The sequence below is a fragment of the Salvelinus fontinalis genome, chromosome 36 (genome assembly GCF_029448725.1).
Source record: "Salvelinus fontinalis isolate EN_2023a chromosome 36, ASM2944872v1, whole genome shotgun sequence".
Classification (NCBI taxonomy): Eukaryota; Metazoa; Chordata; class Actinopteri; order Salmoniformes; family Salmonidae; genus Salvelinus; species Salvelinus fontinalis.
This window is the reverse complement of record NC_074700.1, coordinates 24,817,348-24,831,762: the sequence shown is the minus strand read 5'-3', so window position 1 is coordinate 24,831,762 and position 14,415 is coordinate 24,817,348. Positions and strand designations below refer to the sequence as shown.

At 45.2% G+C, this 14,415-nt stretch overlaps 1 protein-coding gene across 1 annotated transcript in view; it reads right to left on the bottom strand.

Moving 5' to 3' along the window:
- Nucleotides 1-14,415, bottom strand: part of LOC129835646 (collagen alpha-5(IV) chain-like) — a 95,145-nt gene that overhangs the window by 46,974 nt on the left and 33,756 nt on the right. The window contains exons 2-13 of the mRNA XM_055901367.1: nucleotides 14,329-14,388; nucleotides 14,088-14,177; nucleotides 13,918-13,962; nucleotides 7,691-7,735; nucleotides 6,799-6,861; nucleotides 6,248-6,301; nucleotides 6,105-6,131; nucleotides 5,866-5,946; nucleotides 5,525-5,587; nucleotides 1,310-1,345; nucleotides 986-1,027; nucleotides 724-816 (exon numbers count right to left, since the gene is read on the bottom strand). Coding sequence (XP_055757342.1) covers nucleotides 724-816; nucleotides 986-1,027; nucleotides 1,310-1,345; nucleotides 5,525-5,587; nucleotides 5,866-5,946; nucleotides 6,105-6,131; nucleotides 6,248-6,301; nucleotides 6,799-6,861; nucleotides 7,691-7,735; nucleotides 13,918-13,962; nucleotides 14,088-14,177; nucleotides 14,329-14,388 — 699 coding nt within the window. The remainder of the gene's footprint in view (nucleotides 1-723; nucleotides 817-985; nucleotides 1,028-1,309; nucleotides 1,346-5,524; nucleotides 5,588-5,865; nucleotides 5,947-6,104; nucleotides 6,132-6,247; nucleotides 6,302-6,798; nucleotides 6,862-7,690; nucleotides 7,736-13,917; nucleotides 13,963-14,087; nucleotides 14,178-14,328; nucleotides 14,389-14,415) is intronic.

Genomic DNA, 14,415 nt, shown 5'->3' with positions numbered 1-14,415 from the left:
GTTACGTTTTTAAATGTACGTTTTATAACAAGGCTAAATGCCACCCTCTACTGGTCATTATGAGAGTTGCATTTATAGGGGAATTAAAAGGCATGATGGTGCTCATCACTTGGTGTTGAAACATGATGAAATACGAGGCCCAGTAGAGCTTATAGCTTTACACTTACATTACATGTCATAACAAAAGTTACTGGGCCAGTCCAGTTACAGCAGGGGTTCCTAAAACATTTACTGGACACAACCCCAAACTGACACTGGAAAATCCCAGGGACCCCACTTGGAAAAATGAAATTCACAGGTCACACAAGCTGCCCCAAATCATAATAATGACAGGAAAGTGCATTCTTATAGTGTAAGAGATCCTTAGTTGACACTAAAAGGTGGTATTCTCTACCTATTTGAAGAGAAAAAAGTTCTTAATTTGTTTAAGATTACAGGGAGTTCCCACATGGGTTCCAGACGTTTGGGAACCACTGAGTTACAGCCAAACAGGAGCACACTAATGGATGTCAGTTTACATTACATGTCATAATAGAAGCTACTAAGCCACTATTGATGTTTATCAAGTGACAATTAAAAAGCTTATGCCGATCCAGATGATAATGAGTTTATAGAGATCCTCTATTTCAGTAATTCTATGTAACTCTATGGAGTTTCTGAAGTAAAAAAAAACCTAAAGGAATTCCTGATCAATCAGGGAAAATGTGTAATGTAGGATATTACCGTTTCTCCTTTCTGAATACTTGACACTGAGGGTCTTGTTTGCTCCCCAACTTGTCCTGGTGGTCCGGGAGGACCTTGCTGACCTGAAATACCCTACACACACACACACACACACACACACACACACACACACACACACACACACACACACACACACACACACACACACACACACACACACACACACACACACACACATCAGTATTCAGGAGTGCCATCCGTTACCACCCACTGATGACAGTCCTTCCCTTGCGGTTCCTACCTTATCTCCTTTGGGACCTTGGAAGTTCAACCCCATGTTTCCCTGTAGAAGAAAAACAAGAAGAACGTATTACTGTCTTCAAATCAAATCAAATTGTATTTGTCACATGCTTCATAAACAACAGGTGTAGACTAACAGTGAAATGCTCACTTACAGGCCCTTCCCAACAATGCAGAGATAAATAATAATAACACAAGGAATAAATACACAATGAGTAACGATAACTTGGTTATATATACGGGGTACCAGTACTGAGTCGATGTGTAGGGGTACGAGGTAATTGAGATAGATATGTACATATATTCAGTGTGTAAAGCAACTCACTTTAGGACCAGGAAGACCAGGAGGCCCGGGAGGACCCTACAAAATGGCACACAACTTTATTAACAACACATCACCAACTTTATTAAGAAAATATATAACTATTGATAGAATAATAAATGTTATAATGACGCAAACTACGTTGGATCAGTTCTTACCCAGTTAGCACATAACGTTCTGAAAATAATGTTTCTTAGAGCGTGGTTGTCCTACGGTTAGGAATAACCAATGTTCTGGGAAATTTGCAGGAAACCCAGCTAGCACATAACGTTCTGAGAACCATATGTTTCTTAGGTGGGAATTTCAGTACTTCAGCATAATGTTTTCAGCAGGTTTCCTCATGGTTCTATTTTAAAGTCCTGTTCTCAGAACATTAAGAAAACGTTCCATAAAAACCTCAAGAAAACATTAGTAACATTCCATGAACATTCTAAGAATGCAATTTCAAAACATATATCCTCCATTCTCAGCATCAACAAAACTCTATCTTGTTAAGTGTGTTCAGGTGTTCAGGTGTGTTAATATCACAACCGGTAGTGATTGGGCGTCCCATAAGGCGGTGCACGATTGGCCCAGAGTCGTCCAGGTTTGGCCATCATTGTAAATAAGAATTTGTTTTTAACTGACTTGCCTAGTTAAACAAAATGTTTAAAAAAAATGTAAATAAAAAAGATGTATTGGCCACACCTGATCTGAAAGAGTGCTTGTTTCCTTTGAAATGGGGTCTGTTTGAATAGACTCAAATGTACAGTTTTGCATGAGTTAAACAAACATACTAACTCAATCCTGGTGGTGCAGTGGGATGGATTCCATGAATAGAGAACAGGAGATCATAGGTTTGAATCTCAGTGATGCTAATATAAAAAAAAATTGTGTTTGCATGATTAACGCCTAAGCAAATGAATGTATATGTGTGATTTGAGTTCAAAACAGTTAACTTAAGCTAAAAGTCTTATTGAAACATTACCTTCAAATAATTTATAATTTCCGTTCTCAGAATGTTAATAAAACCTCCCAGGAACACTTCAATGGAACCATAGAAAAACATTCTGCAACCAAAAATGTTCGTTCCCAGAACTTCCAAGGAACCAAATGTGGTAGCTGGGATGTAACTGAATGTCTAGAATTAGAAAAATATTCTAACTTCTAAAAGTTGGCCCAATTCTTAATATTCGGCAGTGACAAACACACCTGGAAGTCACATGTCTGGGACCAGCTTGCCTGGGGACAAGTCTGGGACCAGTCCCACAGAACATACTGGATGTCACATGTCTGGGACCAGCTTGCCTGGGCACAAGTCTGGGACCAGTCCCACAGAACATACTGGAAGTCACATGTCTGGGACCAGCTTGCCTGGGGACAAGTCTGAGACCAGTCCCACAGAACATACTGGAAGTCACATGTCTGGGACCAGCTTGCCTGGGGCCAAGTCTGGGACCAGTCCCACAGAACATACTGGAAGTCACATGTCTGGGACCAGCTTGCCTGGGGACAAGTCTGGGACCAGTCCCACAGAACATACTGGATGTCACAGGTCTGGGAACAGTTTGACTTTGTAAAGTCCCTCAGATCATGGATGTTACAGGTCTGGGAGCAGTTTCACTGTGTAAAGTCCCTCGGAAAATATTGGACGTCACAGGTGATGAGCTCTAAAGCAAAGCCTCACAACTCACTTGTTGGTTGAAAACTGTTTTCATCCCCTCTCAAAAGATAGAATGTGTAGATAGTTGGACAGGGCTTTAACCCCTCTAGCTCCACAATGAGATAGGGTGCAGGCCAGGCAGCAGGCTGTTAGCCAGCCTGCCAGCTTAGTGGAGTCTGCCACTAGCACAGTCAGTGTAGTCAGCTCAGCTATCCCCATTGAGACCGTGTCTGTGCCTCAACCTAGGTTGGGCAAAACTAAACATGGCGGTGTGGAATAAAGAGAAAGAGATTGTGATATCTCATATCTCAAAATAGGGCTACTTAATGTTAGATCCCTCACTTTTGTGATTGGCGTGACTGAAACATGGTTCAAGCCTGATGAATTTACTGTGTTAAATGAGGTCTCTGCTCTTGGTTACACTAGTGATCATATCCCTCGAGAATCCCGCAAAAGCGAAGGTGTTGCTAACATTTACGACAGCAAGTTTCAATTTACAAAAAAAAATACAGATTCTTTTCATCTTTTGAGCTTCTAGTCATGACATCTATGCAGCCTACTCAATCACCTTTTATAGCTACTTTCTGCAGGCCTCCTGGGCCGTATGCTCACTGACTTCCCTGAATTCCTATCGGATCTTGTAGACATGGCAGACAATATTCACATTTTTGGTGACTTCAATATTCACATGGAAAAGTCCACAGACCCACTCCAAAATACTTTCGGAGCCATTGTCGACTCAGTGGGTTTTGTCCAACATGTCTCTGGACCTACTCATTGCCACAGTCATACTCTGGATCTAGTTTTGTCCTGTGGAATAAATATTGTGGATCTAAATGTTTTTCCTCATTATCCTGGAATGTCAGACCACCATTTTATTACGTTTGCAACCACAACAAATAATCTGCTCAGACTCCAACCAAGGATCATCAACAGCCGTGCTATAAATCCTTGGACAACCCTAAGATAGCTAGATTCCCTTCTAGATTTCCTCCATCTAACCAGGGACGTTAGAGGACAAAAATCAGTTAACCACCTAACTGAGGATCTAAATTTAACCTTGCGTAATACCCTATATGCAGTCGCACCCCTAAAAAACAACAACATTTGTCACAAGAAATTAGCTCCCTGGAAGTTTCCGAGCTCTGAAGCAAGCGTCCAGAAAAATTGTAATGGAAATGGCGCTCCACCAAACTGGAAATCTTCCGACTAGCTTGGAAAGACAATATTGTGCAATATCAAAGAGCCCTCAATGCTGCTCGATATTCCTATTTTTCCAACCTAATTGAGGAGAAAGAGAACAATCCAAAATTAACTAAAAAGCAGCATTCCACAAGAGAGGATGGCTTTCACTTCAGCCGTGATGAATTCATGAACTTCTTTGATGAAAAGATCGTGATCATTAGAAAGCAAATTACGGACTCCTCTTTGAATCTGTGTGTTTTTCCAAAGCTCCGTTGTCCTGAGTCTGCACGGAACTGCCAGGAACTAGGATCAATGGAGAAAATAGTCATGGCCTCTAAACCTTCAAGCTGCATACTGGACCCTATTCCAACTAAACTACTGAAAGAGTTAATTCTTCAGTGACCACAGAGAGTCAGGACACCCGTTTAACATCCCATCTGAAAGCCAGCACCCTACACAGTGGAATGTCCCTAATCACTGCCCTAGGGCATTGAGAAATTATTTTTTAGACCAGAGGAAAGGGTGCCTCCTACTGGCCCTCCAACATCACTTCCAGCAGCATCTGGTCTCCCATCCAGGACCAATCCTGCTTAGCTTCAGAAGCAGGCCAGCAGTGTGGTATGCTCCCTCTAATTCTCTCTCTCTTCTTTCCCTCCCAGAAGACCTGATTCCTAGGACCATGCCTTTGGACTACATGGCCTGATGACTCCTGGCTCTCCCCAGTCCACCTGGTCGCGCTGCTGCTCCAGTTTCAACTGTTCTGACTGTGGCTATGGAACCCTGACCTGTTCACCGGATGTGCTACCTTGTCCCGGACCTGCTGTTTTCGACTCTCTCACCTACTGTCTCAACCTCTGAATGCTCGGCTATGAAAAGCCAAATGACATTTACTCCTGAGGTGCTGACCTGTTGCACCATCAACAACCACTGGGATTATTATTTGACCCTGCTGGTCATCTATGAAAGTTTGAACATCTTGAAGAACAATCTGGCCTTAATGGCCATGTACTCTTATAATCTCCACCCGGCACAGCCAGAAGAGGATTGGCCACCCCTCAGAGCCTGGCTTCTCTCTAGGTTTATTCCTAGGTTCTGGCCTTTCTAGGGAGTTTTTCCTGGCCACTGTGCTTCTACATCTGCATTGCTTGCTGTTTGTGGTTTTAGGCTGGGTTTCTGTACAGCACTTTGTGACATCGGCTGATGTAAAAAGGGATTTATAAATACATTTGATTGATTGATTGAGGTCTGGGACCAGTTTGACTGTGTAAAGTCCCTCAGAACATACTGGATGTCACAGGTCTGGGACCAGTTTGATTGTGTAAAGTTCCTCGGAACATAAAGGGCAGGTGCCGGTTGTCAATAACATGATTTGGGATGTTACTGTACTGTACCGCATAACCTCTGGGGCCGGGAGGGCCGGTAGGACCGGACAATCCCGAGGGGCCTTGGTCACCCTAGAAACAAGACAGACACCAAACGTTACACAATGACCTCTGGGTTGAAAGACACAGGTTTACATCCCATAATGGTTTACCATTTGTTTGATTGATTGATTGTGAAAATCTAAATATGACCAATATATTATATTAGCCTACTATTTGATAAAACCAATCACTTGACAAAATCTAATTAAGGTTTTCTCTTTTATCTGTCTAAATACAGACTTTAGAATTGTAGGTCAGTTAAAATCAGTTAAGTTCAAAGTGGGTCTACGGTTGTATAGAATACTCACAGGAACTCCGGGCAGGCCAGGCAGACCTGCACCTCCTTTCTGTCCGAAACGGTCATTTGTGAAAACATCACCTGGGTCTCCCTGTAGAGACAACCGGAGGTTAAAGCGGAACCCACCACACATTGAGGTCGTATTCATTAGTGTACTGCACGTATTAGATACAGTGTTGTTTCCTAGTGAATTATATGAGCCAGTACTTAATCTAAAGAGGACAACAGTTTGACAAATACAGTAGTTACCTTTTGTCCTGGAAAACCAGGTGGACCCTGAAGAGGAGGGAGACGAGAAAAATGGGATACATTTTAAAGTCTCATTAGTTTAATCTTCCAAATTTTCTCAGAGAGACATGAGAGAGACGACACCGTGTGTGTAAGGTACTCACCAATCGACCCTCCAGTCCGGGGAAGCCTGGACTTCCAGGGAATCCTCGCTCACCCTGAGAAGAGATAGAATTAAAGCTGCTATACAGTATGTGACTTTTTGGGCAACCCGACCAAATTCATTTCGAAATATGAGTATAGATATGTCATTCTCAGTGAAAACAAGTCCAAGCAGCGGTCGATATGTTCTATGTGTGCGATTTCTATGTTTCCCTGTTCTCAAGGTTTGTTTTTGCATCTTTTACTTTTGGTTTTGTACACCAGCTTCAAACAGCTGAAAATACAATATTATTGTTTAAGGAAAATATATTTCACAGCAGTTTAGATGGTACAATGATTCTCTACTCAATGACTGCTTGTTTTGTGAAATAAACTGAAATTAGGCAAACCACTACAATTTTAGCAACCAGGAAATGGAGGAGCGATTTCTGCATATTGCACCTATAATCATTTTCATTTTGCATCAACAGTCTCCAGCCCATTGGTTACTTTTCCAATATGCTATATGCTTTGACTCCGTAGCCTTACAAGCGCTGTAAAAATAGTAACCCACCTTAGTCCCGTTGCAGCCTGCAGTTCCTTTGGGGCCTGGGGGGCCATCCTGTCCCTGGAGACCCTGCAGGAGAACACAGACACAGAGACAACAGGAAGTCACACATCACACAGGAAGTGAGGTTACACAGCGATGCAGTACGGAACATTCAGATAAAATGTTTGGTGTAGAACCATAGAGAATGATAGAGGCCTCTAGTGGCCAAAAGGCTGTCTTAGCATAGCCAGCGCCATTGAGGGCTTCCACCATTTTAATGTAGCCAACTGGGTGGGACGTATAACTTCATTGGCTGATCATTGGCTGATCCCTCCTGGTGACCCTGTTTCTCTCATGTCCAACTGGGTCATCAGGAAGGATCAGCTAATCGAGAAGAAGACAATTGACTACTTAAAAATGTAGATTGCCTCAATGGCGCTGCCCATGCTGTCACAGACGCTATAAGGGCACAGATACAAAGATGAGTCCTCTATCTATCTCTATGTGTACAACATAAATAATTGTTGTAAGATTAAATTTGAAATCGTGTCACTTCTATTCATTATATGTTCTATCTGCTCCCTGGATGTCATGTGATGTTAAAAATAGCCAGTGATAGTTCAGTAAAGGTTCCACCGTCTCTCCACCAGAAGGGCTAGGCTATATAGATAGGCTAGGCTATATAGATAGGCTAGGCTATATAGATAAGCTAGGCTATTTAGATAGGCTAGGCTATATAGATAGGCTAGGCTATATAGATAAGCTAGGCTATATAGATAAGCTAGGCTATATAGATAGGCTAGGCTATATAGATAGGCTAGGCTATATAGATAGGCTAGGCTATATAGATAGGCTAGGCTATATAGATAAACTAGGCTATATAGTAAAAAGTGACAAATAAAAGTAGGAAACTCACTGGAATTCCTGGTGTTCCGGGGAATCCAGGCAGTCCGGGAGGGCCCTGTGGGAGTAACAAGGACGATGACTCAATAAGAGAGGCTGGTGAGGGGAGGACGGCTCATAATAATGAATGGAATAGTATCAAGTACATGGAAATCAGGTGTTTGATGTGCTTGAGGCCATCCCATTGATTCCGTTCCAGCCATTACTATAAGCCACCACTGATCAATAAAATACTCAGAGAAATGTTACATCAGACACAGTGGTGTAGTGCAGCGATCTCTCACTTCTTTGAGAATACACGGAGCTGGTAAAACTATTTCTGGAAAATATATTCTGATAAATTCTAAATAACTATATTTCATTATCTAACATTCAATGAAAAACAATAGAATAAAAAATTCTAATTTATAATATGTATAGCTGCCTAGAGGTAAATTATGATTTCTTCCCGGTCTTCTCTCTGACGGTGGGGAGAATGAGAAAGAACTATAAGGTAGGTGTATGCACTGCGAAGGCCTATCACAGGCTTGACCACTTTGGCCAATCAGAACATTAAAATAAAACAATCTAAATTCACCGTGTGTCTGCCTTGATGTTCATAAAACTCCACGGACCAACTCTTGGCTCAGAGTCATATGTGACTACTACTCGGTTATGGCGCCAAGGACACCCAAACCAGAGTGGTCACCGCAAAGCCCAAAGAGCCTGACCCTCTCTGGATGTTGCTGTAGCCCTGCTTGAGATAGTTAGCCTACACTGGCTATTGGTTGAAACGCAGGGCACGTTCTAACTTGGTTTGTCAGGGTGGGAAAATGGAAATGTGAATTCGGCCAAATTGGAAGTAATAATGCATTTTGGTTATCGTTTATTTAGATGTGTGAATACACTACACCAAAAGCTTGATTTTCTGACTGTTTTCGAAATGAATTCCTGCTCATTTTTTATGTTGTCACGCCCTGGCCTTAGTATTCTTTGTTTTCTTTATTATTTTAGTTAGGTCAGGGTGTGACATGGGGAATGTTTGTGTTTTGTTGGTTTTGGGTGTTTTTATGGTAAAGGGGTTGTTGGGTATAGTATATGGGTTTGTGTGGAGTACATGTGTCTAGTGTTGTCTATGTATGTTTAGTTATCTAGGAGAGTCTATGGTTACCTGAATGAGTTCCCAATTAGAGACAGCTGATTTCGGTTGTCTCTGATTGGGAGCCTTATTTAGGGTAGCCATAGGCTCTCATTGGTTGTGAGTAATTGTCTATGTAAGAACGTTTGTAGCCTGTTTGTATGTGCACAACGTTTGTAGCTTCACGGTCGTTTTGTTGTTTTGTTATTTTGTATAGAGTTTTTGTGTCGTGTTCATCTTCGTGGTGTTAATAAAGAAGATGGCTTATTTTCCAACTGCTGCATTTTGGTCCGTTAATCCGCCACACGATCGTGACAGAATTACCCACCATAGGACCAAGCGGCATGGAAGGCGGCAACAGGACCTACCTACACAGGATCTCTGGAGTTGGGAGGACGAATTGGAAAGTGTCACGACTTCTGCCGAAGTCGTTGCCTCTCCTTGTCCGGGCGGTGTTCGGCGGTCGACTTCACCGGTCTTCTAGTCATCATCGATCCATTTTTCATTTTCCATTGGTTTTGTCTTGTCTTCCCACACACCTGTTGTCAATCCCATTTCATTACCTGTTGTGTATTTAACCCTCTGTTTCCCTTCATGTGTTTGTCAGAGATTGTTCGTTGTCTAGTGTTGTGTTGTTTGTGTATAGGTGTGCGTTGGGTATTCGTACCCAGATTTTTGTATTATATTTTTCGTGAGTGTTATGGAGTTAATTACTGGGACTTCTATTAAAGTACTCCATGCTACACTCTATTTTGACTCTCCTGCGCCTGACTTCCTCTGCCACCTATACACGCCGCTGTGACAGAAAGAGATGGACCTTGGGATCAACCTGGAGAATATCGCCTCCCTCGTGAAGAGCTGGAGGCAGCGAAAGCCGAGAGGAGGCGATATGAGGAGGCAGCACGGAGACAAGGCTGGAAACCCGTGAGTACACCCCAAAAATTTCTTGGGGGGGGCCTTAAAGGGAGTGTGGCGAAGTCAGGTAGGAAACCTGCGCCTACTCCCTGTACTTACCGTGGAGAGCGGGAGTACGGGCAGACACCGTGTTATGCAGTAGAGCGCACGGTGTCTCCTGTACGCGTGCATAGCCCGGTTCGGTACATTTCAGCTCCACGTATCGGCCGGGCTAGACTGAGCGTTGAGCCGTATGTCATGAAGCCGGCCCAACGCATCTGGTCACCAGTGCGTCTCCTCGGGCCGGCGTACATGGCACCAGCCTTACGCATGGTGTCCCCGGTTCGCCTACATAGGCCGGTGCGGGTTATTCCACCTCCCCGCACTGGTCAGGCGACGGGGAGCATAGAACCAGGTAAGGTTGGGCAGGCTCGGCGTTCAAGGGAGCCAGTACGCCTGCACGGTCCGGTATTTCCGGCGCCACCTCCCCGCCCCAATCCAGTACCACCAGTGCCTCCTCCACGCACTAGCTACATGGTGCGTGTCTCCAGCCCTTTACTACCAGTGTCTAAACCACGCACCAAGCCTCCTGTGTGTCCCCAGAGTCCTGTGCGTCCTGTTGCTGCTCCCCGCACTAGCCCTGAGATGCGTGTCCCCAGCCCGGTGCCACCAGTCCCGGCACCACGCACCAGGCCTACAGTGCGCCTCAGCCGGCAGGAGTCTGCCGTCTGCACAGCGTTGACTGAACTGCTCGTCTCCCCAGCGCCATCTGAGCCATCCGTCTCCCCAGCGCCATCTGAGCCATCCGTCTCCCCAGCGCCATCTGAGCCATCCGTCTCCCCAGCGCAATCTGAGCCATCCGTCTGCCATGAGCCTGCAAAGCCGCCCGTCTGCCATGAGCCTGCAAAGCCGCCCGTCTGCCATGAGCCCACTGAGCCGTCCGCCAGACAGGAACCGCTAGAGCCGCCAGCCAGACAGGAGCCGCTAGAGCCGTCCGTCAGACAGGATCTGCCAGAGCCGCCAACCAGACAGGATCTGCCAGAGCCGCCAACCAGACAGGATCTGCCAGAGCCGCCAACCAGACAGGATCTGCCAGAGCCGCCAACCAGACAGGATCTGCCAGAGCCGCCAGCTAGCCATGAGCAGCCAGATCCGTCAGCTAGCCATGAGCAGCCAGATCCGTCAGCTAGCCATGAGCAGCCAGATCCGTCAGCTAGCCATGAGCAGCCAGATCCGTCAGCTAGCCATGAGCAGCCAGATCCGTCAGCTAGCCATGAGCAGCCAGATCCGTCAGCTAGCCATGAGCAGCCAGATCCGTCAGCTAGCCATGAGCAGCCAGATCCGTCAGCTAGCCATGAGCAGCCAGATCCGTCAGCTAGCCATGAGCAGCCAGATCCGTCAGCTAGCCATGAGCAGCCAGATCCGTCAGCCAGCCATGAGCAGCCAGATCCGTCAGCCAGCCATGAGCAGCCAGATCCGTCAGCCAGCCATGAGCAGCCAGATCCGTCAGCCAGCCATGAGCAGCCAGATCCGTCAGCCAGCCATGAGCAGCCAGATCCGTCAGCCAGCCATGAGCAGCCAGATCCGTCAGCCAGCCATGAGCAGCCAGATCCGTCAGCCAGCCATGAGCAGCCAGATCCGTTAGCCAGCCATGAGCAGCCAGATCTGTCAGCCAGCCACGGGCCGTCCCTCAGTCCGGAGCTGCAGTCTCTCAGTCCGGAGCTGCAGTCTCTCAGTCCGGAGCTGCAGTCTCTCAGTCCGGAGCTGCAGTCTCTCAGTCCGGAGCTGCAGTCTCTCAGTCCGGAGCTGCAGTCCCTCAGTCCGGAGCTGCAGTCCCTCAGTCCGGAGCTGCCATTCCTCAGTCCGGAGCTGCCATTCCTCAGTCCGGAGCTGCCATTCCTCAGTCCGGAGCTGCCATTCCTCAGTCCGGAGCTGCCCCTTACCCTGGTGCTGCCCCTTACCCTGGTGCTGCCCCTTACCCTGGTGCTGCCCCTTACCCTGGTGCTGCCCCTTACCCTGGTACTGCCCCTTAGTCCGGAGCTGCCCCTTAGTCCGGAACTGCCCCTTAATGCAATGGGGTTAATGTGGAGGGGGGTCATTTGGAGGAAGCCTAGGAGGTGGTTAGGGACTGTGGTGACGTGGGGACCACAACCAGAGCCGGAGCCGCCACCGTGGATGGAAGCCCACCCAGACCCTCCCCTAGACTGTGTAATGGTGCGCCCGGAGTTCGCACCTTAAGGGGGGGGTTATGTCACGCCCTGGCCTTAGTATTCTTTGTTTTCTTTATTATTTTAGTTAGGTCAGGGTGTGACATGGGGAATGTTTGTGTTTTGTTGGTTTTGGGTGTTTTTATGGTAAAGGGGTTGTTGGGTATAGTATATGGGTTTGTGTGGAGTACATGTGTCTAGTGTTGTCTATGTATGTTTAGTTATCTAGGAGAGTCTATGGTTACCTGAATGAGTTCCCAATTAGAGACAGCTGATTTCGGTTGTCTCTGATTGGGAGCCTTATTTAGGGTAGCCATAGGCTCTCATTGGTTGTGAGTAATTGTCTATGTAAGAACGTTTGTAGCCTGTTTGTATGTGCACAATGTTTGTAGCTTCACGGTCGTTTTGTTGTTTTGTTATTTTGTATAGAGTTTTTGTGTCGTGTTCATCTTCGTGGTGTTAATAAAGAAGATGGCTTATTTTCCAACTGCTGCATTTTGGTCCGTAAATCCCCCACACGATCGTGACATATGTTCACTATTTGGTCAATTGATTTGATAGCATGTTTATTCTATGCAAATACATGTTATGAATTGATAGTTCACCTCTGTTTTCTTTTATTCTGCAATAGGGAATATTGTAACCATGTGTTCAAGCTAATCAAATCAAAGTTTATTTATGATACATTGTGTAAGCTACACAATACAATGAAATGCCTACTTGCATTAAAGCTCTCCTCGCAAATAGTGCAATAATATGAAGCTATATGTATTTGTATTTACATTAGGCTATAGCCTACACATAGTGCAATCATATGAAGCTATATGCATTTGTATTTACATTAGGCTATAGCCTACAAATAGCCTCCAAATAGCTGTACCACGTAGTCGTAGGCCTATTAGGCTATAGATCTACTGCAATTTATTGTTGCTTGTTCCTGAACTGGCCGAATGGCAGAGCTTTCCTACTTCAGCTATCCTTCATTGCAAGATCTTGTCGCTGTTCTTTCAGCACCACGAAGTGGCTCCAATCGCTTAAAATGACACCTCATCAAGACCTGATGCCTAATAGTCCTACGCATCGCTTACTATTAGTATTACAAGTAGAAGATTAGCACGTCTCACAACGGTGCTTGTTCGGGAAATGTAGGTCAAAGATGAATCAATGTCTTGCAAGATCCCATAACGATGAATTAGTATTTTGCATAACAGAACCCGAATATAATAACGTACAAAGATCCCGTTACACCAAACACAACCTCTCATTTCTAATTATATTTTAGGATGTGGTTAACTGAAGCTTAATAGGCACATTTGTTCTTCTCGTGCGGCCAAAACCCAACAGTGTGATCCACTAGGCAGGACATATGTTTTGACTGAAACATAATACATATAAAACATACATATAAAAGCTACTAGTTTGTTAACACCGTCTGCTCTGATTCACTGACGAAACAATACTTCAAGAAGACCTGAACGCATATTCCCATCAAACTGATTGAGATCAATCAAATGGTTGGCATGGAGATGCAGTTGGCACGTTTCACCCGTAAAACGTGAATAACTATCATTCACGATGGACAGTGATGATGGCCTATTTGGAGATGAGGTAACCTACGCCTAACCTGGTGTTTGAAAATATTAAAAACTTAACATTTTCTTTAGACATTAGGTGTGGGTAGACGTCACAACTGGAGGATGCACTATACACATATTAATGATATACGATTGAATTGGCTACATCTGTCCGTACAAACTTTGATTGAGGAGATTATGATGTGATTTAATATTATTATTTTTTTAAATAAAGCGCGCTCCCTCACCTAAAAATAATGCTCTACACCACTGATTGTACATTCACATCAGAAACCAATAAGGTTACTTCCTGTTTGTCTTGGAGTGAAACGAGGACATCTGGTGGGCTAAGGTGAGTACTACACTCTAGAGAGGGCCATTTGACTGTGTACTGAACTGGTATATGGAGTGAGACGTGAGACGTGTGTGTGCATGTCAGGTTACTCACTCGTATCCCTTTTGGACCTCCAGGCCCTGAAGTTCCGTCACTACCCTGAGAGAGAGAAGAAGATGGGAGGGGGGGGGGGGGGGGGGGGGTTCGTTTTCAAGAGTCTAAATTCCCAGATATGGTCAGGTATGATGTTTCTCCTACAACAAGATCCAGGAAGGACCTCCTACCTTCTCTCCCCTGCCACCGATGGGCCCCTCAGGTCCGGGGAACCCCGGTACGCCCAGCTGACCCTGTAGTCCTGGTAAACCCCTTTCACCCTGTGGAACACGAAACACAGAACACAAAGTCATGACACTTCTTACAATGCATATTGCACACGGACAAAACAGTCATTACAAATCAGATCAGGAAATGATGTGTTAGGGTTGTTTTGTACAGTGGGTTAGTGTGTGTGTATTTCACTCTCACCTTGACTCCTTTCACTCCGCTGCAGTCACACCTTGATCCCGCTGCACATCCATGACACGCCTGTAGGATGGAAAGAAAGAGATGGAG